The sequence below is a fragment of the Schistocerca piceifrons genome, chromosome X (assembly GCF_021461385.2).
Source record: "Schistocerca piceifrons isolate TAMUIC-IGC-003096 chromosome X, iqSchPice1.1, whole genome shotgun sequence".
NCBI lineage: Eukaryota > Metazoa > Arthropoda > Insecta > Orthoptera > Acrididae > Schistocerca > Schistocerca piceifrons.
In genome coordinates, this window is record NC_060149.1 from 357,779,606 (window position 1) to 357,804,696 (window position 25,091).

Below are 25,091 nucleotides of genomic sequence, written 5' to 3' on the forward strand. Positions count from 1 at the left end.
ATGACAAAGAGTGAGAAGTTATGGTATCCTCGAATTGGGTATCTAGATAGTGAATGAATGCTACTGTAAAAGCATCTCAAAGAGTCGCATGTATTCGTTCGTTCTACATTTTTCACCCACCTTCGGAGAAAAACCTTTCGACGGGTGCCACGAGTTCATTAAGACACTGCAATTCTTCTTTGTCCAAAACTTCTGGATACGTTAGAACATTAGTGTCAAAATGTCCTAAAAATAAGCCCTTCACGAATGGTGGTCTGTCTAATTTCGGCTTTCCACTTATTTGAGCCTCAGTAACGGTATCAGTTTTTACAATAACAGCATCTTCCGTAAGTTTTTGAGACAGCTGACGTGATACCCCAGACGAACTGATTACTCTTCGCGACAAGTGTCGCAACTTACTAAAGCTCATCATTGTATTCTTAACATAACAAGTGTCATAAACTTTATACACCCACTTCCCACATGCACACAACTCACAGATGTTCACAATGTTTACAAACAACGTGACCACAGTAAATGTAATTCGAAGCTTTAAACCGCTACCAACGTGACAAACTGATTGGAGGAAACACTAAATTAAACCACAACGTTCAGCTTGTTACATACTTGAAATATTACTGACAGTCACTTACATTTTAACATATTTCAAATTTGCTCTTAACAATCAATTTTGTTGATTCACCTACTCTATGTCTGTTTAATTTTATAATAAAGCAACAAATAATTTCGTATTGCTAATAGCTTTTTTAGTTTTAACAATGATTTAATAGTGATACCTATTAGCTAACATTTTAAGGTCAATATATTTTTTGCGCCTACGATTAATTCGTCCGCCTCTAATCTGTGCCAAATGCTGATCGTTAATCTTTGCCTACGTAGTAAATAGCTATCCTTTTTTTATTGGTTGATTATACAGAAGTAAGTTTTATTTCTTATAATTTAGTAATATAGTGCGCGCATTGCTAGTATTGAAACGTCATATTGATTACAGTGGAATCTGATTTTCATTTCTCAGGTATTCGTCAGGACTGTCATGTGATCATAAATCAGTGCATACTAATAATTGACCAAACTACTTTTCGTGTTTACTATAGTCCTGTGACGTTTTACTTTGTACGTCTTGCACGTTTTCTCATTTTTTTACGTTTTGTGTCATTACGAGAAATATATATAAAATTATGTGTTATTTGGGACAGACAAACTTTCTTCGGTTATCAGATTAATCCTACAACTTTATGAAAGGTATTGCCGAGGCACTACTTAAAATATTATAAAACCGAGCAGGTTATTTATTTTTAGAAACTTGATTTTGCAGTATATGTACTCTCTGTGAAAGACTAAAGTAAGTGGTCAGAGAATGCAACATACAGAACATAAAGTTGAATTGTTTGTGAAATATATCCCAACATCCTTTAAAATAAATACCAACAGTAGCAAAATTTATACTGAAATGGAAGTACATCTTGTCAGTTGAAGTTGAAGGCGGAGCAGTCATGCCTAATGCTGCCTCTAATTAATTAGTTAAACTGCATACCCAATACATATGTCCTTGTGATGTGAAACTCATTGCTTCGTTTAAGAAAATAGCTTACTTTTCATTTTTATAATGAGGTAAAGTACATCACCCACCAAGTATTCATTGTCTTTGATTTTATTTGTCCTTATACTATTCAGCACAACGAGTGAGGTGATGCAGTGGTTGGCAAACTGTATCCATTCGGGAGGACGGCTGTTCAAATGTGTGTCCGGCCATCCTGACTTAATTTTCCATGTTTTCCCTAAATTGCTCCAGGCGTATACCAGGGTCGTTGCTTTGAAATTTTCTTCCTCGTCTTCGAATCAATCTGAGCTCATAATACATCTCTTAATGATCGTTTCAATGGGACATTAAACCGTAGATTTTTTCCCATGTTTCTTTAGGGGAATTTAGGGCAGGAAGTTGACAATGGTTTTATCAATTGGAACATCCCCATTCACCTTAGCATCCTGGGTAAACCATGGAGAATTCACGCCAGGATGGCTGGACAGTGTACAAAACCTGCTACTCCTGAATGCAAGTCCAGTGCATTAACACTGACTTAACTACCTCGCTTTGTTTACGGTTTGGAAAATTACCACATGTACCTAGTCTACAAGGAGCTTACAACATGAAAAAGAAGTGTAATCATTGATATACTTAGAACATTTAGCTTTGTAATATTACACTTCTGATAAATGTACACATATGAGCACATTACATAACAGTGCTGAAAACATGAGCACGTGTCAACTCTGTATTTATCACAACTAATGTTGTAACAAAATGCCTTCTCTGATTGTTTGTTTGTTTGTTTTTTAGTTCAGTCCGAAGACTGGACTGATGCAGCTCTCCATACTACTCTATTCTGTGCAAGCCTCTTCATCCACAAATAATTACTGTAAACTTCATTTTTTTGAACCTGGTTACTATATCTGTCTCGTGATCTCTCTACAAAAATTTTAACCCCTACACTTCCTTCCAAAACTAAATTGGTGATCCCTCAATATGTCGGAATGTGTCCTGTCAACTGATCCCTTCTTTTAGTTGAGTTAAGCCACATTGTCTTTTTCTCCCCAATGCTATTCAGTACCTCATCATTAATTATATGATATACCCATGTAATCTTCAGCACTCTTCTGCTGAACCATATTTCAAAAGCTACTATTCTCTTCTCGTCTGTACTGTATGCCGTCCATGTTTCACCTGCATACAAGGCTATACTCCATACAAGTACATTCAGAAAAGACTTCCTAAGACCTAAATTTGTCTTCAGTACTAACAGGTTTTTTTTTTACAAACAATTTTCTTGCCATTGCCTGTCTTACATTTCATATTGTCAGTTATTTTACTGCCCAAATAGCAAAACTCATATTACTTTTAATGTCTTGTTTCCTAATCTGATTGCCTCAGCATCACCTTATTTAATGTGATTAATCCCATTACCTTGTTTTACTTTAGTTGATATTCATCTTACAGCCTCCTTTCAAGATACTGTTCGTTTCATTCCACTGTCCTTCCAAGTCCTTTGCTGTCCCTGACAGAAATAATCTAGAGCCATTGGCAAAGCTCAAAGTTTTTATTTCTTCTCTCTGAGCTGTAATTATTATTCCTATTATTATTATTATTATTATTATTATTATTATTTCTTTACTTTCTCAGACGTTAAGTCTGGTTAAAAATGGAAAGTGACGCGGACCTTGATCAAGCGTCACTTCCATTTAACTGTACGGTATATGTTATATTGCATTTAGGAACTTTCGGTTAATTGAACACGTATCAGTAATTACGGATTTCTGTAGTTGTATATATAAGTTTGGATGTAGCTGTATTGCATTGATGTGCTGGTGGATATTGTGTGGTATGACTCCTGTAGTTGATAGTATAATTGGTATAATGTCAACTTGATCCTGATGCCACATGTCCTTGACTTCCTCAGTCAGTTGGATGTATTTTTCAATTTTTTCTCCTGTTTTCTCTTGTATATTTGTTGTATTGGGTATGGATATTTCGATTAGTTGTGTTAATTTCTTCTTTTTATTGGTGAGTATGATGTCAGGTTTGTTATGTGGTGTTGTTTTATCTGTTATAATGGTTCTGTTCCAGTATAATTTGTATTCCTCATTCTCCAGTACATTTTGTGGTGCATACTTGTAGGTGGAACGTGTTGTTTTATAAGTTTATGTTGTAAGGCAAGCTGTTGATGTATTATTTTTGCTACATTGTCATGTCGTCTGGGGTATTCTGTATTTGCTAGTATTGTACATCCACTTGTGATGTGATCTACTGTTTCTATTTGTTGTTTGCAAAGTTTGCATTTATCTGTTGTGGTATTGGGATCTTTAATAATATGCTTGCTGTAATATCTGGTGTTTATTGTTTGATCCTGTATTGCAATCATGAATCCTTCCGTCTCACTGTATATATTGCCTGTTCTTAGCCATGTGTTGGATGCGTCTTGATCGATGTGTGGCTGTGTTAGATGATACGGGTGCTTGCCATGTAGTGTTTTCTTTTTCCAATTTACTTTCTTTGTATCTGTTGATGTTATGTGATCTAAAGGGTTGTAGAAGTGGTTATTTTCTTATTAGGCCTACTTGTGCATTACCTCTGTTTGATGTCACACTGTAGAAATACTTCTCAACATTTTACACTGTATAAATACTTCTTAACATTTTACACTGTAGAGATACTTCTCTACAAGAAATGTTTGTAACTCTGTTCTCATAGCTGTTTCCTTCTCCAGACTTTTTATGTATGTTGGCAGTGCATTATAAAGAATGAAACCAACTGGGCCACATGTTTTTGAATATGAGTTGTTTTTGCTTAGTTGCAGGTCTCCCGTATTGGTTCTTTGTCATTAACACATGTTTGTATATGTATAGGGATGGTATTGTAAGCACACACAAATTTTTAAATATGGGTTTGCAGTGATCCCTTGTACAGCTATGTGACAAGATTCAAGTAGCCCTTTCCTGTAGTTAAAATGTTCATTTAATTGTCTTATTTTTAGCCCAGACAACTCTTGGACCAAACAAAGTTTTGTCACATGGTATTTCCAGTTTATTTTGGTTAACAGATATTTCTAAAAGTCTTGTATTATAGTCTTTTCTCATTAGCTGTGTAGGGAAGACCCAAGAACAAATGGTTGTTTGACTGTTGACTTTGGGGTCTCTAGTTTACAACTATGCCTTGAGAATATACATGCCAACATGAGATATAGTAGGAAGAGTTTTATGTCTGACAGTGTGTGTTTACTGCTGAGTTTTTAGTTTTGACAATGCCTAATGGCATAGAAGGTTTAAGGTATGTTACACTATAGGACAGTATAAACATTTTTATATGGTTGTCAGTATGTGTAGTATTGCAATGTATCGATTTGTTTACTTGTGTTATAGCACTTCATAATGCTACAACATAGTACCAAAACACATTGTGGTAAAAATATCACATGTTTGACAACAGATGTGTAGTATTCCCAGTACAGATAGTATCTCTGATGTTCGCAATGTATACAAGTGATTTGTAAGATATGATCAGCAAAACTATCAGATTGATCACTAGTGATGCTGTTGGACGTGCAAGATATTACCTGTAACAAAGAGAAATAATCTGGTAGCATCTGATTTGAAGATTGGTGGTCAGCATCTAGAGCAGGTCGTATCGTATAAGTATTTAGGGGTAATCTGATTTGATTTACACAGGAAGACTAACCAACAGTGATGTTAGGCCACCTTTGCGAGCCTTGAAACTGAATTTACTGTGAAATTTCTCTCCTTGTAATTCTATTAAAGCCAACCTGTACCCTTAAAAGAGTAATAGGAGATCCTTTACTAGGGCTTTATTAGATAAAATTTATTGAGGGATTAATTACCCTATGTTCTATTTCTTTGGCCCCCAGTGCTTCATATTGGAAGAGTAAATTTGCTTTGGTTTCATCCCCCTCATCATGTAAGAGTTTCTTTCTCTTTACCTGTCATGTGCAGGTGTGATCCTTGTAGCACTTAACATACAATCTCCTTCTCTCACACTCTCATTGCAAATCTCTCTGATTGGAATACCGTGGCCAGTTTCCCTAGAGAGGTTGTGGTCTCTGGTCTATGCTGTACTCCTTTACCACAGCCCCAGCACCTTCATGTGTTTCTGACCCATCAGTAAACCCAACTACATCTGATGAATGAACAGTATTGTGGATCATTTTTCCACTGCTCCCTACTTTCAGGTGTGACATTGAGAAGTTTCTTGAAGCAAATGGAAGTTAGTGTATGCTCAACTGGCATTTCCCTGACCATATTTACCTCATACATGATACTGGTGTGGGATCGTTGATATCGTAAAGGTTTCCTGTTTTTAACCTGTATGCCTTGTCACACTCTCCATTGTAACCCAAAGATGTAATGTGGGCATGTGTAGCACCAGTCACCATTCTAGCAGTGGGTGTGCTACTAATGCTGCCTGCTATAGCTAAGAAGGCCAATCTGTGCACTTTAGTAGTCACCTTATGTTCTTCTTCATTCAATCATACTGTAGTCCCATAAATTATCATAGGTCTTACTACAGGGGTGTGTATCCAGTTCATGCTCCTGGACACCAGTTTTTACCACAGGCCATTCTAGTGCATCTGAGAGCACATTTTGGCATGAAACATGGCAAACTTTATGTGTGGGTTTGATATTAGTTTTTCATCTAGGGTTACCCCTAAAAGCTTCACTACCCATTGTGCTGGTGGAATTTTGCTTGAAGAGGTGGAGATAAATGTATATGTCCTGAACATGTTTCATTATGAACAGTACTAAAACAGTTTTTGTGAGACTGGCCCTTAAATTGTGTTTCCTACACCAGTTTTGCACAATGTTCAGAATACAGTGTGCTGTTGTTCTAACAGTATTTGCAAATTTGCCAATAACTAAGATGATTAAATCATCTTTTAACTCTGCAGTCAGTTCATTTCCCACCAGGTTCCATAGTATTGGGGACAGAATCCCTCCTTGTGGACATCATCTGATGACATTAATTGCCATTTTCTATTTATTCATGGTGACTTCTACCTTTCTTCTATTCAGCATAGTTTTAATCCACTTGCATATAATTGTCTTGATGCCATGCTCTTCTGCAGCTCTAACCATTGATTCAAAGATTGTGTTGCTAAAACCCCGTTCAATATCCAGATAGATCCAGAAAACAATGTCCTGATAGTGTAAAGCTGTTTCACATGATTTGTGCAGTTGATATGCATTTTGGGTTTTTTGTAGAGGAACCTCAGTTGACATTCTTTCCCTAATGTGTACATTAACCAGTTTAGATAATGTCATCAGAAGAAAGGAGGACGGACTGATTGGTCTCATGTCCTGAGCCTTGGTCTGACAATTTCTCCCTGGCTTCAGAATGAAAACAGCCTTCACTGTCCTCCAGGCATTAGGAATGACTGCTGCTGCTAGATTGACACTTAAGTCTACATAGGAGGCTAATCAAAGCCTCTCCTGCCTATTGCAGTAGAGCTGGAAATATTCCATCTGAGCCTCGTGACTTGAATTGTTGAAACATTCTCACTACTCACAGGATTTTCTTGATGTCAGCACACTCTCTGAAAGATTCCCAATTCTCCTGTTGGTTACCTATAAACCAGTATCTCACGGGGATTGGATCGTGGTCTGTGTTATCTGTCAGACTGCACTGAGAGAAGTGAGTCGTAAGGGGCGTATCCAGCATTTCATTTGCTGTCCTTGTATACCCACCATTCTCCTGCCTTAGAGCACCTCCGGGATTAGTTGGTTTTCTTGTGAAGAGTTTGTGAAGTGTGGCCATGAGAGCTGTAGGTTCCACTTCCTCACAGAATGAATTCCAGGATCTACATCTACATGGTTACTCTGCAATTCACACTTAAGTCCCTGGCAGAGGGTTCATCGAACCATTTTCATACTACTTCTCTACCATTCCACTCTCAAATGGCGTGTGGGGAAAAAGGAACACCTAAATCTTTCTGTCCGAGCTCTGATTTCACTTACTTAATTATTATGATCATTTCTCCGTACGTAGGTGGGTGTCAACAAAATATTTTTGCATTCGGAAGAGAAAGTTGGTGATTGAAATTTCGTAAATAGATCTCACCACAAAGAAGACCGCCTTTGTTTCAGTGACTGCCACCCCAACTCGTGTATCATATCAGTGACCCTCTCACGCCTATTGCGTGATAACACAAAACGAGCTGCCCTTCTTTGCACTTTTACGATGTCCTCTGTCAATCCTACCTGGTAAGGATCCCATACCACGCAGCAATATTCCAGCAGAGGATGAACAAGTGTAATGTAGGCTGTCTCTTTAGTGGGTTAGTCGCATCTTCTAAGTGTTCTGCCAACAAAGCGCAGTCTTTGTTTTGCCTTCTCCACAATATTATCTATTGGGTCTTTCCAGTTTAAGTTGTTCGTAATTGTAATTCCTAGGTATTTAGTCGAATTGACAGCCCTTAGATTTGTGCGATTTATCATATACCCAACATTTATCGGATTTCTTTTAGTACCCATGTAGATGATCTCACACTTTTCTTTGTTTAGTGCTAATTGCCACTTTCTGCACCATTCTCTATAGATCATTTTGTAATTGGGATTGATCGTCTGATGATTTTACTAGACGGTAGATTACAGCGTCACCTGCAAACAATATAAGGGGGATGCTCAGATTATTACCTAGATCATTTATATAAATCAGGAACAGAAGAAGGCCTATGACACTACCTTGCGGAACACCAGATATCACTTCTGTATTGCTCGGTGATATCGTCTGTCACTACGAACTGTGACCTCTCTGAGAGGAAATCACGAATCCAGTCACACAACTGAGGCGATACTCCATATGCCCGCAATTTGATTAATAGCCACTTGTTAGGAACGGTATCAAAAGCCTTCTAGAAATTAGGAATATGGAATCGATCTGAGATCCCTTGTCGACAGCACTCATTACTTCATGGGAAAAAAGAGCTCACTGCGTTGTACATGAACGATATTTTCTGAATCCGTGTTGGTTATGTCATTTTCTTCAAGATGATTAATAATGTTCGAGTACAGTATGTGCTTCAAAATCCTACTGCAAATTGAGGTCAGTGATATGGGTCTGTAATTCAATGGGTTACTCCTGTTTCCCTTCTTGAATATTGGTGTGACCTGTGCTACTTTCCAGTCTTTAGGAACATACCTTTCGTCAAGTGAGCGGTTGTATATGATTGCTAAGAAAGGCGGTATTGTGTCTGCATACTCTGAGAGGAACCTGATTGGTATACCATCTGGACCGGCAGACTTGCCTTTCTTAAGTTATTTGAGTTGTTTCGCAACACCTAAGATATCTACTTTTACGTCACTCATGCTAACAGCTGTTCTGGTTTCGAATTCTGGAATATTTACTTTGTCTTCTTTCATGAAGTAATTATGGAAAACTGTATTTAGTAACTCCATTTTAGAGGCCCAGTCGTCGGGAACATTTCCACGCTATCGCGCAGTGACAGTATTGACTGTCTTTTTGCCACTGGCGTACTTTACATATGATCAGAATCTCTTTGGGTTTTCTACCATATTTTGAGACAATATTTCATTGTGGAAACTATTAAAAGCATCTCGCATTGACATCTGCACTAAATTTTGAGCTTCTGTGGAACTAAGCCAGTCTTGGAGATTTTGTGTTCTTCTGAATTTGGCATGCATTTTTTGTTGCTTCTGCAACAGTGTTCTGATGTGTTTTGTGTACCATGGTGGACCAGTCCTGTCTCTTATTAACTTATGCAGTATGAATCTATATGTTGCTGTTGATTCTGTATCTTTAAATTTGACCCGTATCTGGCCTACACTTACATAATTAGCTTGGAAGGAATGGAGATTCTCTCTTAGGAAGGCACCAACCGAATTTATATCTTCTGTTTTAAATACATATATTTTGCATTTATTTTTAGTGGTTTTGGTTGATATGGTTTTGAGCCTTACTACAATGACCTTGTGTTCACTAATCCCTGTATCCGTCATGACGCTCTCTATTAGATGAGGATTGTTCGTGGCTACGAGGTCAAGTATGTTTTCGCAACCATTTACAATTCGTGTGGGCTCGTAAACTAATTGTTCAAAATAATTCTCAGAGAAAGCATGTAGTGCAATTTCAGAAGATGTTTTCTGTCTACCACCGGTTTTGAACATGTATTTTCAACAACAAATCGAGGGTAGATTGAAGTCTCCACCAATTATAACTGTATGAGTGGGGTACTTGTTTGTAATGAGATTAAAGTTTCCTTTGAAGCGATCAGCTATTATTTCATCTGAGTCGAGGGTTCGGTAGAAGGAGCCTATTATTATTTGGTACGGCTGTTGAGTATAACCTCTACCCATGGTAATTCGCAGGAACTATCTATTTCAACTTCACTACAAGATAAACTACTACCAACAAACACAAACACGCCACCACCTACTTTATTTAATCTATCCTTTCTGAACACAGTTTGCGCCTCTGCAAAAATTTTGGCAGAATTTATCTCTGGCTTTAGCCAGCTTTCTGTTCCTATAACGATTTCAGCTTCAGTACTTTCTATCAGCGCTTGAAGCTCTCATACTTTTCCAACACCACTACAACAATTTACAACTACAGTACTGACTGTTGCTTGGTCGATTCTCGTCGTTTCTTTGCCCTGTACCCTTGAAGACTGGAGCCCTTTTTGGTCTTTCCCAAGACTGTATAACCTATAAAACCGCCCAGTCCACACCACACAGCCCATGCTACCCCTGTAGCCACCTCCTGTGTGTAGTGGACACCTGACCTATTCAGCAGAACCCGAAACCCCACCATCCCAGGATGATAGTTTCTCTTGTTTATTAGCAAGCTTGTACGTGTCAAGGATCTCCTGATATTTTGCCTGTTGTTCATTCCTTCTTGCAAAGCTGGACAGTCTTCTTACCTGCTTCCTTTGTGTTTCCATATTATTGTTCTATGGAGGTACATTCCTGTTTGTGCATTTCTTGGTGACTGGGCAGTTTTCTAAGTATGATGTTTTAATGGCAGATGTCATTTCAACTGCCATTGCCTCAATATCTACTGGATTTCTCATCAAAGTTTTAACTTCAGATAAGTGTGAGTATAGGAATTTCTTATATTAGTCCAAGTCTGTCTCACCACGATTCCTGTAGTCCAGGAGTTCTGAAACTTTTTTGGCTCTGGAACCAATTGAAATATGAAATATTTTACAAAGCCTTAAAATAAGAAAAACCTGGTTTTATGTTTATTCTTGAATTATAATCATTTAATAAAAATTGTAAAAAAATAATTCATTATACACTCAACAGTATACAAAACACCACAAAATAAATACAGTACGCAAAGTAACACAGTACTGATTCCAGTTTAAATTGAAAAACTGTTTAATGTCAGGTTTGATAGAAGAGAGTTAGACACACATGAGGTTCGGCATCTACTTTGTTACAGTATTCTCTCTTTGTAGCTGCATATGCCGAGAATCTCATTTCACTCAAGTTTGCTGTTGGGCACAGCAGGATATTCATTATAAATCCTGTACCAAAAATCTCCAAGTGAAATTGTTTTGAACAATGATTTGATCTCATTTCTAAAGAGAATTCACAAGTTTCATTTGACATATTTTCTGATTTCCGCAAATTCAGTAAAAAAAAGTATTGTGAACCCATGAATTTACTTTCAGTTTTGTCTTCAGGAAAATATACCACGCAAGATGCGCACATATTGTGGAGACATTGGACCAATTCTTCAAATATTTCATTTAGTAAGTCTGCTGTCTCACCAACGAACACATCCAGTATTAAGTTTTCTGCTTCTCTCTAGCCAACACAAACAATCCAAAATCTAACTTTTTTCTGGAGGCAGTTATTTTGTTATTAGTATTGAAAACTGTTCTTTTTTCCTTGTAAATATAGATTTAATTCATTATTTTTTTCAAAAATACCTGCTAAAAAGCTAGTCTGAACAACCAAGACACACAGCTCAAACAGCCCTTTAATTTAAAAGAAGGTTTGGCATAAAAACTTGTACGTAAGCTCTTAGTTCAAATGATCTTGTTAAGGTCTTACCCCGAGATTACCATCTAACCTCGATGCGGAGTGTTAGTGTTTTATGTCTGCACCCATAATCTTGCAACAATATTGAAAACAAATTGGCCCTGATGAGGATGTGATTTGATGTAATTGATTCTTTTTTCTGTTTCATCAAGAACTAGTTTTAGATTTGGTGGTGATTTCTTTATTGCAAGTGCTTGCTGATAGTACTACAGAGTGGCACTTTAAATTTTATTAGTGATAATGCTCCTGCTGTCATTTCCCTGTACAAATATTGATGAAATTGTACCAGTCAAAATAATTTTTTTAAAAAGTTGTTAATTATGTTAGAAATGTATTTTACTTCTATATCTACACTCTGCAAATCATTGTAAAGTGTGTGGCAGTGTGTATATCCCAGTGTACCAGTTATCACAGTTCCTTCCTGTTCCATTCATGTATGGAACATGGGAAGAATGATTGTCTGAATGCTTCTGTGCATGCTGTAAGTATTCAAATCTTATCCTCAAGATCCCTATGTGATCGATGCGTTGGGGGGGGGGGGGGGTGAAGGGGGGGGGAGAGGGGGGGGCTGTAGCATATTCCTAGAGTCATCATTTGAAGCTAGTTCTTGAAACTTTACTACTTGACTCTCTTGGGATACTTTACATCCATCTTCAATAGTCTGCCAGTTCAATTTCTACAGTATCTCTTGTCTCCCACGGATCGAACAAACCTGTGACCACTCATGCTGCCCTTCTCTGTATACGTTCAATATCCCCTGTTAGTCCTATTTTGTAGGGGTCACACACACTTGAACAATATTCTAAAACTGGTCATATAAGTGATTTGTAAACAAACTCATTTGTGAACTGATTGCACTTCCCAAGTATTCCACCAATAAACGGAAGTCTACTACCTGCTTTACCCATGACTGAGCCTATGTGATCATTCCATTTCATATCCCTACAAAGCGTTAAAGTTAGGTATTTGTATGAGTGACTGATTCAAACAGTGACTCATTTATATTCTAGTCATAGGATACTATATTTTTTCGTTTTGTGAAGTGCACAATTTCACATTTTTAAACTTGTAAAGCAAGTTGCCAATATTTGCATTGCTTTCAAAACTTATCAGTATCTGACTTAATATTTATGCAGCTTCTTCCAGACAGTACTTCATTACAGAGAACTGCATCAGCTGAAAAAAGTCTGAGGTTACTATTAATATTATCCGAAAGTTCATTAATATAAGACATGAACAGCAACAGCCCCAACACATTTCTCTGGGGCACACACGAAGTTACTTCTACATGTGATGATGACTCTCCATCCAAGATAACATGTTGTGTCATCACTACCAAAAAGTCCTCAATCCAATCACAAATTTCACTTGACAGCCCATATGATTGTACTTTTGATCATAAGTCTAGGTGTGGTACTGAATCAAACGCTTTTCAGGAATCAAGAAATACTGCATCTACCTGACAGTGTTGATCCAAAGCTTTCACTATATAATATGAGAAAAGTGCAAGTTGGGTTTCACATAAGTGTTACTGGAATCCATGCTGGTGAGGATGGAGGAGGCCATTCTGTTTGAGATATCTCATTATGTTTGAGCTCAGAATATGTTCTAATATTCCACAACAAATCGGTGTCAAGGATATGGGTTGGTAGTTTTGTGGATCACTTCTACTACCCTTCTTGTAGATGGTTGTGACCAGTGCTTTTCTCCAAGAACTGGGCACAGTTATTTGTTCAAGGGATCTACTATAGGTCATAGTTAGAAGAGGGGCTAACTCAGCCACAGATTTCCCCCCCCCCCCCCCCTTTTCCGTGAGTCCGGGGGTTAGAATAGGCCCGAGGTATTCCTGCCCATCATAAGACGTGACTAAAAGGAGTCTCTCATGTTTCGGCCTTTGTGGTGGTCCCCTGTAGCGAGCCAATTGGGGAAGGGCGCCTTACCTGGTGCACAGTGTCCATCATGCACTGAGACCTCTCACGTCCTTTGTTGACATGGATCTGCACTTCCGCTCATTCTCCAGCTGTTGGGCAAGGTCACCCTCCTGGGTGCATTTTCGTCCACCCTCTGTGAGGTATCGTTTTCTGCACTGTCGACAATAATGGACTTCTTAGCTTGTTTGTGCCTGATATCCAGCACGGTGACCAGTCCGTTGTGGTGTGTCCACCATGTACCTTGTTGGTTGTAACCCCCTGACCACACAGGGATCGCTCTGCTGATGCCTGCACCATTAATTCCCCACACATGCCAAGGAGTAGATGCCTGTCACCCTGGGGCATCGAGACTTCCGCCAATGGCCATCCTGCCAGGTGGACTTTGCTACGGTTGGGTCGCACCCGTGGGGAGGACCCCTGTCAGAGTGGGTGGTATGGGGGCAGATGACACGCTATGAAGTGTAGTACATCATCTCTTGCTGGTGGTCAAACACCAACAGTCTCTAAGCGCTCAAGGTCTAACTTCAATGCTAAGAAATACAACCCCAAATCCACCCCCTCCCTCCAGCCACACCATGGGAGGAACGGCAGGCTGAGGATGGCAGTGGATCTTATTTGCCCCGGTACCTTGTATGTTCGAGAGCCGATAGGGAATCTTTCATGATGATGAAGCATCAGTTTTTTCTTGAGCGTTTAGAGGACAAGTTTGGGGAGGTGGAGGGCCTGTCCAAAATGAGATCTGGGTCAGTCTTGATCAAAACAGCATCCTCTGCCCAGTCTTGGATGTTACTCACTTGTGACAAGCCGGGGGATGTTTCTGTTTCCATTACCCCACATAAGAGCTTAAATATGGTCCAAGGTATCATATTTCACAGGGATCCTCTTTTGCAGTGCAGTGATGTGCTGCGCGACAATTTAGAGCGGCAAGGTGTTCATTTCATCCAGAGCGTCCACCGGGGTCCGAGGGATAATCAGGTTGCCACCGGTGCCTTCATCTTGGCCTTCGAGGGTGACACATTACCTGAGAAGGTCAAGGTGATGGCCTACCAGTGTGATGTAAAGCCATATATCCCTCACTGGATGCGGTTCTTTAAGTGCTGGAAATTTGGCCGTATGTCTTCCCACTGTACTTCTAGCATCACCTGTCAGGATTGTGGATGTTCTTCACATCCCAATACTCCCTGGGCCCCGCCTCCTTTCTGTGTCAACTTTGGAGAGCACCATTCGCTTTGCTCGCCAGACTGCAGGATTCTCCAGAAAGAAAGAAAAATAATGGAAAACAAGACCCTGGACTGACTGACCTACACTGAGACTAAGAGAAAATATGAGAGGCTACACCCTGTGCATATGACGCCAACCTACGCTGCCGCTATGACAACGGTTCTACCATCTTCCCCGTTCTGCCACGTACAGTTGCTTCTCAGAGCTGTCGGACTCCACCTGCCACCTTGATGGTAGGGGGCACTTACCTCTCTGCTCCCTGTTGCTCCTGCACAACCTATACTTCAGGAGCAACCACCCCCCCCCCCCCCCTCCCAAACCATCAGGATGTCAGTCCCCACTTCTCAGCTGGAGAAGCGTTATTCTTCTTCGTCTCCTCTTGCCAGGAAGGGATCCCTTGGGTCACTCCCTTCCCAGGTTCCTACCAGTGGCAAAGCTGACACCCACCAGTGGCTGAAGCAACTACAGGTAGCTGGTCGTAGGGCTTCACGGTCCTTCTCAGTCCCTGAGATTGAATCAGTGAAGCCCTCCCAGCTGGAATAACCTAAGGAGCAGTGAGAGAAACCTAAAAAGAAAAAGACCCGCAAGAACCAAGGCACTGCTGTGGCACCCACACCACCACTACCTACAAGCTCTGTGTCTGAGAATGAGGTGGAGATTCTGTCATCTGCTGAGGCACTAGATCCCGCTGGACGCTCGGACACAATGGATCTAGACTGCTCAGGCCATAAATCGGTGGCAGCAGGTGGCCCTGAGCCGTAAACTGCCTCATTGAGTGTTTCATACCTTGCCAGGCTCATGATCACATAATCTTCCAGTGAAATTGCGGCAGTTTTTTCTACCACCTGGCAGAGCTACGGCAGCTGTTAAGCTTTACACCTGCTTTCTGCGTTGCCCTCCAGGAAACCTGGTTCCCAGCAATGCAGGCCCCTGCCCTCCATGGCTATAAGGGATATTACAGGAACCATAGAGACTATAATCGAGTGTCAGGTGGAGTTTGCGCCTATGTCCTGAACTCAGTATGTAGTGAACCTGTGCGCCTTCAGACCCCTCTTACAAGCTGTGGCTGTCAGGATAGGGACAATGCAGGAAATAACTGTCTGCAATGTGTATCTTTCTCCATGTGGTGCAGTTCCCCTGAACGTATTGGCTGCACTGTTTGATCATCTCGCTAAATCATTCCTACCTCTGGGAGATTTTAATGCACATAAAACCTTATGCGGTGGCACCATGCTTACTGGCCGAGGTAGGGAGGTCGAAAATTTACTGTTCCAACTCTGCCTCTGCCTCTGTCTCTTAAATATGGGTGCACCCAAACATTTCAGTGTGACACATGCCACATATTCAGCCATTGATCTCTTGGTTTGCAGTCGTGTCCTTCTCCCATCTATCCACTGGAGAGCACACCACGACCTGTGAGGCAGAGTGGGAGGCCTTCACCTCTGCTGTCACTACTGAATCTCCACCACATGGTGCCATAGATGATGTTGTTGAGCAAGTCTCTGCAACGATCGTTTCTATGGCAGAAAACGCGATCCCTTGGTGGTCGCTGGAAGTCGCTGAGGCAATAAAGAGCGTTGGCGAGATCTACAGCAGCATAAGTGGCACCCTTCCGTAGAGCACCTGATAGCCTTTAAGCAGCTACATGCCCGTGTTTGCCAACTTGTGAAATGATGGAAACAGTGGTGTTGGAAGAGATACGTGTTGACAATTGGGTGCCATATGTCACCTTCCCAAGTCTGGACAAAGATCAGACGAATTTTGGGACCAGACCCTAACAGGTGTCCCTGGCATTAACATCAATGTCTTGTTATCTACCAACCCAAACCCGATTGCCAAGCACTTTGCTGAGCACTATGTTCGAGCCTCTGTGTCTGAGAACTACCCCCCAGCCATTCACACCCTCAAACGGAAGATGGAAAGGAAAGTCCTCTCATTCACTACATGCCACATTGAATGCTGTAACAGCCCATTTACAGAGTGCAAGTTCCTCTGCGCTCTTGCACATTGCCCCAACACAGCTCCTAGGCTGGATCGGATCCACAGTCAGATGATTAAACATCTCTCGTCGGACTACAAGTGACATCTCCTTGTCATCTTCAACCAGATTTGGTGCGATGGCGTCTTCCCATTGCAATGGCAGGAGAGCGCCAACATTCCGGTGCTCAAACCCGGTCAAAACCCGGTTGATGTGGATAGCCACCCGCCCATCATCCTTAGCAACTTTCTTTGTAAGTTGCTGGAACATATTGCGTGTCAGCGGTTGGGTTGGGTCCTGGAGTCACATGGCCTACTGGCTCCATGTCAGGGCGGCTTCCAGCAGGGTTGCTCTACCACTGATAATCTTGTGTCCCTCGAGTCTGCCATCTGAACAGCCCTTTTTGACAGCCCTTTTTGACTGATGTAAAGTGTATGGAAATGGAAATGAGCATTTGGCATCATTGGCCGGGATGCCCCTTGCGGGGCAGGTCCAGCCACGTTGGTGCAAGTCTTATTACATTCGACACCACATTGGGTGACCTGCACGCTGGATGGGGATGAAATGATGATGAAGACAACACAACACCCAGTCTCTGAGTGGAGAAAAGCTCCGAACCATCCAGGAATCGAACCTGGGACTGTAGAACGGCAATCCGTCACACTGACCACTCAGCTATTGGCATGGACATGTAAAGTATATGACATGACCTGGTGACATTGTATCCCTGCCACATTGTATGAGTGGGGTCACCGTGGCCCACTCCTGATTTTTATCCAAAGCTTCCTGTCACTCTGTACTTTCCTTGTCCCAAGTTGGTGCCTCCCATAGTTGCCCCCATATTCAGGAGATGGTGTTCCACAGGGCTCCATATTGTGTGTCTCCCTATTTTTAGTGGCTATTAACGGTATAGCAGCAGCTGTAGGGCTCTTGGTCTCACCTTCTCTGTATGCGGATGACTTCTGCATTTCCAGTTTTCAGCAGTGAAGTCGCATGTCATGCATTTCTATTGGCATCGCACTGATCATCCAGAACCAGAGCTTTACCTTAATGATGATCCACTCACTGTAGTGCAGACATATCGATTCGTAGGACTGGTTTTTAATGCCCGATTGTCTTGGCTACCTCGCCTTTGTCAGCTTAAGTGGAAGTCCTGGCAGCACCTCAATGTCTTCTGCTGCCTGAGCAACACCAACTCGGGTGCAGATAGCTCTACGCTGCTGCAGCTCTACAGAGCCCTTGTTCAATCCTGCCTTGGCTATGTGGGTCTGGTTTATGGTTTAGCGGCCCCCTCAGCATTGCGTTTACTCGACCCAGTGCACCATTGTGGCATTCGACTAGCGATGGGAGCTTTTGGAACGAGTCCGGTGACCAGTGTCCTGGTGGAGGCCGGAGTCCCTCCATTGAATGTTAGGCGTGCACAACTGCTCGCCAGTTACTGTGCACATGTCCGTAGTTCTCCTGTGCATCTGAATTACTGTCTCTTTTTCCCAACCACAGGGGTTCGTCTCCTTCATTGGTGGCCCAGGTCAGGGCTTATAATTGCGGTTCGTGTCCGGTCCGTTCTGTCTGAACTGGAGTCCTTCCCGTTACCACCTCTCCTCGAGGTCCATTCACATGCACCTCCTTGGTGTACATCTAGGCCGCAGATTCTTCTCTACCTTTTGCTTGGCCCTAAGGACTCCGTTAACCCTGCGGCTCTTCGGTATCACTTGCTCTCGATTCTCGACATGTACCAGGCCCATGAAATGGTTTACTGTTTACTCCGATGGTTCAATGGCTGATGGTCATGTAGGCTTTGCATATGTTCATCGAGGACATGTTGAACAGCACTCCTTGGCAGATGGCTGCAGTGCTTTCACTGCAGAGCTGGCAGCCATATCTCATGCTCTGGCAAGTCATTTCTCCTGTGTACTGACTCCTTGAGCAGCCTACAAGCTATCAACCAGTGCTACCCTAGCCATCCTTTGGTAGTGTCCATTCAAGAGTCCATCTATGCCCTAGAAAGGTCCCATCGTTCAGTGGTGTTTGTGTGGACCCCAGGACACGTCGGAATCCCAGGCAACAAACTTACAGACAGGCTGGCCGAACAGGCTACATGGAAACTGCTTCTTGAGATGGGCATCTCCAAAACTGACCTATGTTCTGTCTTACGCCGCAGGATTTTTTTTGGCTTTGGGAGATGCAGTGGCATAACAGTGCGCACAACGAACTGTGTGTCGTTAAGGAGACTACAAATGTGTGGAAGTCTTCCATTTAGTCCTCTCGCAGGGAATCAGTTGCCCTTTGCTGGCTCCACATTGGCCATATGTGCCTAACGCATGGTTACCTCCTCTGTCACGAGGACTCACTTCGGTGTCACTGTGGCTCACAAATGACGGTCGTCCACCTCTTGCTGGACTGCCCACTTTTAACTTTCCCAGCACCCTACCTTCAGTGTTGGGTGACAATGCCTCAACAGCAGCTTTAGTTTTACATTTTATTCGTGTGTGTGGGTTTTATCATTCGATCTGAGTTTTAACACATGTCCTTTGTTCCTCTGTGTCCTCCACCCTAGTACTTTTAAGGTGAAGGTTTTAATGTGTTGCATAGTGGCTGTCTTCTCCTGCCGGCTGCGGTGGTCTAGCGGTTCTAGGTGCTCAGTCCGGAGCCGCGCGACTGCTACGGTCGCAGGTTCGAATCCTGCCTCGGGCATGGATGTGTGTAATGTTCTTAGGTTAGTTAGGTTCAAGTAGTTCGAAGTTCTAGGGGACTGATGACCATAGATGTTAAGTCCCATAGTGCTCAGAGCCATTTGAACCATTTTTGTCTTCTCCTTTTTATTCTCATGATCAGCCAGCCATGGTAATCTGCTCTCTTGCTTTGATCTCTTCTACATGTTTCTTGTGTCTCTCTGTGGGTTTTTGTCCAATTTTGTCCATTTTAGTGTTTGTTGCCCTTCTGTCATTCTTGTGGGGTTTCTCCTTTCTTCCAGCTCTCTTTTGTATGTCTTGATTATTTTACTCCCACCCTTGTGGAATTATTTTAATCGGAACAAGGGATTGATGACCTAGCAGTTTGGTCCCCCCCCCCCCTCTTTTAAACTAACCAACCAATCACCACAAATTCAGTAGGGAATCTGATAGGGATTCCATCGGGCCCTGTAGCTTTGTTCAGTTTTAATGATTTCTGCTGTTACTCAACACCACTGACACTAATTCTTATTTCTCTCATCTTTTCAGTGGTACGAGGATTAAATTGGGACAATTCTGAGTTTTCCTTTGTATAGGAACATTAGAAAACAAAGTTAAGCATTTCAGCTTTTGCTTGCTACCCCCAATTTCAGTTTCTAACTTGTTTGCTAGGGACCTGACACTAACTTTGGAGCTGCTAACACCCTTTACATAAAACAAGAATTTTTTTGAGCTTTGTGAAAGATCATTTGAGAGTATTCTGTTACGGTAGTCATTGAAGGCTTCATGCAGTGCTCTCTCGATGGCCAAATGTGTTCCATTCAGCATCTCTTTATCTATAGCCCTATGCTTTGTTCTACACCCATTATTTAGTGATCTTTCTCCTTAGAAGTTTCTTTACAGTGACTGTATGCCATGGAGGGGCTCTCCCATTATGAACTGTTCTACTTGGTACATATCCATCCAGTAAGTGGTTAATTATTCTTTTAAACTTGCGCCATAATTCCCCTACATGCTCCTGCCTTGTGGTGAGAGGTTCAAGTTCCAAATTGAGATAGGACACTAGTTTACTGAGCGTATATATCTTTATGCAGGTTTTAAATTTCCTTTTTACTTCAGTAATCATTGTTGCCACAACTGCATCTTCGTCAGTGATACCAGTCTTGATGTGGACATTCTCAGCAGTTGCCAGAGAGCGCCAGGAAACAAGGGTTACTGCGCGTGGGCAGCTATGATGATGTAGGAAGCCCATATTTTTGTACAGTATATACATAGTATTAAGAGATCTTACATGATGTCATAACAGAAATAGGATACTCCAAAAGCATCAGAATTTTGTACACCATAGTAAAATGCATAATTCAGCTTAAAGTTGACATTCATATGACCAAATTCACAATGAAGTAGGCCCCAACCTGACATTAAGATTTCATTGCGGTTTTTGGTATGCAGATTTTCTTGGGAGTACCAGTACTGTATTATCTCATGTTTGGTTCTTTAATATGGTATAATACCATACATTCCAGAAGATGAATAAATTGACTGCCTCTGGGGAAAGACTAATAAAAGCCACATTTATTTAGCAAACCGACATAAATGACTTCATTGTTCTGCAAGGCTATTGACTGCCAAAAATGTGGAAATCAAATCAGATCAGAAAACTGAAACTAATGGCATAGGTTATCCTTCCGTAATTATGTGAATGTATTTTAATTCACTTGGTAGCGCCCTCCCACAGATACCCGTTTTATTTTCATTTGATGTGAAACGGGTAAACGAAGAGGAAATAGCAAAATCACTACATAAACAATGTTTACGTGGAGACCAACCCCTTCCCCACTGCCATCCAGACTGCTGCACACATGCGGCAATCTGGCAGCTTGGCCATGCCAGAAAAATTTTTCCGAATAGTATCTGGCTGCTTGTTGCTCCTGCTGACACAGCTAACAGCCACATTTCAGGTAGCTGGAAGTGGGAGAAGATACTGCCCATACACAACTCAACTGTGCATACATTTGAGCCCATGGGTGAGTGAGAGTGAGTGAGTGAGTGAGTTAGATAGATAGATAGATAGATAGATAGATAGATAGATAGAGAGAGAGAGAGAGAGAGAGAGAGAGAGAGAGAGAGAGAGGGGGGGGGGGGGTGTACTCGTACAAGCCAAATTTTCTTCCTAAGGTAGGTTCCCTACACCTTTTCAAGATCTCTGAATTGCTGTCCAGTATGTATTCCAATAGGTACTCGTCTTTGCTATTTGTGTCACTGCTCCCTCACAGTAGGTTGTGGGTATTGCAGTCACAACCTACCAGCAGTTGTTATCTCAGTTGCAAGCAGCTCTGTACCAGTCTCATCAGTTCCTGGGAAGGAGGAGCACTGTTGTCATAAGAAAGGGAATCTGAGGCCGATACAAATTCCTTTGTGCTTCCTTCCTCTCATTATTCTGTCTTGATTGGTCACTACGCCTCTAGAACAGAAGTTTGCCATTAGTGCGAATGAAATTCCATTCTTGACATAAACACACATTCTGGCTTTTTTTTTTTTAAAAAAAATCAGCCATTTCCTTCAGATCTCAAAATTGCTTTCCAGTAGGTACTCATCTCTGGTTTTCTGAATTGGGACCACCTCAACCTCCTGCCTTCCCAAAAAGTGACTGAAGAGTGGGAGGTGCCCCCTTACTGCCTTACAAGTTCGTGTACAACAATTCCAGCTGATGACCTACTGCTATGTTCCATGATCACTTCTGATGTCCTCAATTACCCGGACAGTAACCTGCAAGAACCCTAAATACAGTTTCAGGTCCTGCTATCACATCGTCTTAAGGGATTCCCCACTAACTTACACCACAAGGGTTTGGCCACCAGGTACAACCTTCCGGTTCATTGCACCTACTGTTGTGAAGTGATGTTGACCAGTGGATATTCTTGTTAGATAACCACCATCCTAAAAACTGAGATTGCAGTACTGTAGGTCTGTTTCTCTATTTCCTGCGTGGTTTTTTCTGGATCTGGTTATCCTGCTGAGTGGGGGTAACAGGCTACTCTTTGTTTTATTCCCAGTCTTGGAGGTAGAAGGGGTCTGTTTACCCTCTTTGCTCCGAGGCCATTTTTGTTGTGAGATCTTAGGTTCAAGACCATTTAATTCCTTATATTTATGTTTAGGAAGCCATTCTGTGTCTTGCTTTTCATTTTATTCTCTGAGAAGTTTCTTCCTCTACACAAGGATTTCATCTCAATCTACTCCAACATCACAAAGATGTTTTTCCCTTCTTGGACTGGTCTGTTACCTGATCCACCAGCAGAAATGGTACCCATCAGTTCCATACTCGATGTGTGGGTGTTTGAAGTGCCACCAAGCCTCTCAGTGTCTGAATTGTTTTCAGTGTTCTCCATTTTGTTCCCACTAGAATTGGGGGTATATCGGGTCAACATCAGCTGCGCCCCAAGCTGGTGTAAAGGTCATTATTCAGGCAGGTCGCCTTGTATCCCTGAGGCTCTGTTCGCAACACATCTTCCCATGTGCCACACATCCCTCAACATGGATTGTATCAGACCTTGGGTTGAGCATGAAGGGAGTTGATGAAGAACTATGGAAATGAATGTGGGAAGACATGGGCATTGTGGGACATGCTTAGTCAGGTTTTTAGACTTGGGAGGCCCTCCAGTAGGTACGTTATCATTGGTGTAGCCCTCAACTTCACACAAATGTGCAGACCTCTCCACCTGCATGGTCATTGCTATGATAACTCAGTGTCCTCTTCATTTTTCATGGCTTATTTGAGGTATATGTCTATAATATACGTGAAAATAATTGTCAGAGGCTTGCCCCATACCTAATATTGGTATTCTGAATTTACCTTGCAGCTTAAGTTTTGACAATGAAAAGTGAGTTAAATATATATAAATAAAGACTTTGGGCTGTGCTGTTGCCAAGCAGTCTGTTACCACTACTTTTATTTTGCACTCACGTTTGTTGGCTTCACCACCTCTCAACCAAATTATCGCTTTCTAATCTAGATCTTAATCTAGATCTCATACTATGCCACAGATCAGTCAGTCACAACAGCTGGGGGGAGGGGGTCCTCTACCACACTCTAGACATGAAGTTAGTATTAGGGAAGTCAAATGCAAGACTTGGTTTTATTGGAAGGTTCTGAAAAAGTGCAATGTATCTGCATATCAAGCAGCTAGTGCAAACTGTTCTTGAGTATTGTTCCAGGGTTTTGAGTCCTTATCAAGCTTCCTGCGTAATTTATCTTGCATAGGGATCAGGAGAATAAGATTAGTGAAATTAGGGTGAAAACAGACACATACAGACAGTAATTTTTCCTTTGCTCAACACACAAATGGAAGAGGACAGAAAACTGCTAAAATTGGAAGAAAGTACACTCTGCTGTGCACTGTACAGTGGCATTTGGCATAAACTCGTAAATGTAGATTTAGAAAAAGAATGGTGACTATCAGGGATCTGTTTAACACCAATTATTTTTTTTATATATTTTATTTTTTAAGGAAAGTAAGAGACATTTAACTGTGATCATAACTGTGATCAAAACTTTTATGAAAGACATTTTAAGGAAAGTAAGAGACATTTAACTGTGATCATAACTGTGATCAAAACTTTTATGAAAGACTCAGACTTCTTATCCTTGGTTACATTTTTCCAGCTTCTTTCAGTGTTTAGTTTTTTCCTTATAATTGTAAGGAACATGAGGTTTTTCAAAACATAAAAGTTTAGGGGGAAAAAGTCTAGTCCTAATTATTTATTATTATATGATCAGTAACTGAAACGTAGCGAGGCGCCCAGATCTTCTTTATAAGCAGCTCGTATGCCCAGCAGCACCCTGGGGAGGGCTTCGATTTACTCCTGGTCATGGCATACGAGCACTGTCATGAGGGTGCAGTGCCACAGTTCCACAAGTCTGTTGGATTGAGGATGGTTGGCCATCGTGTGAAACCGGCGGCACCCACAAAGGCAGCAGGGCTTGGAGAACAGGGCTGACTAGAACTGCCAACTCTGGTCAGTTGTCGGTGACTTTTGGGCAGCTGAAGTATGCAATCCATAGTGTGATGAAAACTTGGGCACCGGTGTCACCTGAGATATCAGTCAGAGGTGTGGTCTCCACCCATCGAGTTGTCCTGTGTATGGTTGACAAGGTGTACTTTTATCTGTTTGAATCTGGGAGTGGCCCCATCATGTCTATGTGGCCATATTGGAAACAGCCATTCAGGATGGGGAGTTTCCCGAAGGGGGTTGGGCATGTCGTCCTATCTTGGCCCGTTGGCATAGGATGCAGGCTCTTATCCACGCAGTGCAGTCCCATTTAATGTTAGTTCAAATGAAACGTTCTGTTATGCGTTTCAGTGTCGGATGTACTCCGGGATCAGATAAGTTGTGGAGGAGGTTGAAAACTGTCTTCCTAAAGTTCTGTGGGATGACTGGTCATTGCCTACCATGGGATATGTCACACGAAACAAGTTTGGTTGTGAAACTTCCTGACAGATTAAAACTGTGTGCCGGACCGAGACTCGAACTCGGGACCTTTGCCTTTCGCGTGCAAGTGCTCTACCATCTGAGCTACACAAGCACGACTCATGCCCCGTCCTCACATCGTTACTTCTGCCAGTACCTCGCTTCCTACCTTCCAAACTTAACAGAGGCTCTCCTGCGAACCTTACAGAACCAGCACTCCTGAAAGAAAGGATATTGCGGAGACATGGT

At 41.8% G+C, this 25,091-nt stretch overlaps 2 protein-coding genes across 2 annotated transcripts in view; one reads left to right on the plus strand and one right to left on the minus strand.

Moving 5' to 3' along the window:
* The window catches only part of LOC124721440 (complex I assembly factor ACAD9, mitochondrial-like), a 103,809-nt gene extending 103,327 nt beyond the window's left edge, over window positions 1-482 (minus strand). Inside the window, exon 1 of the mRNA XM_047246418.1 lies at window positions 121-482. Within this exon, the coding sequence (XP_047102374.1) occupies window positions 121-412 (292 nt within the window). The 5' untranslated portion in view covers window positions 413-482. The remainder of the gene's footprint in view (window positions 1-120) is intronic.
* A 403-nt stretch (window positions 483-885) lies between these two features.
* Window positions 886-25,091, plus strand: part of LOC124721160 — a 191,943-nt gene continuing 167,737 nt past the window's right edge. Inside the window, exon 1 of the mRNA XM_047245989.1 lies at window positions 886-918. The gene's annotated coding sequence lies outside the window, so the exon portion shown is untranslated. The remainder of the gene's footprint in view (window positions 919-25,091) is intronic.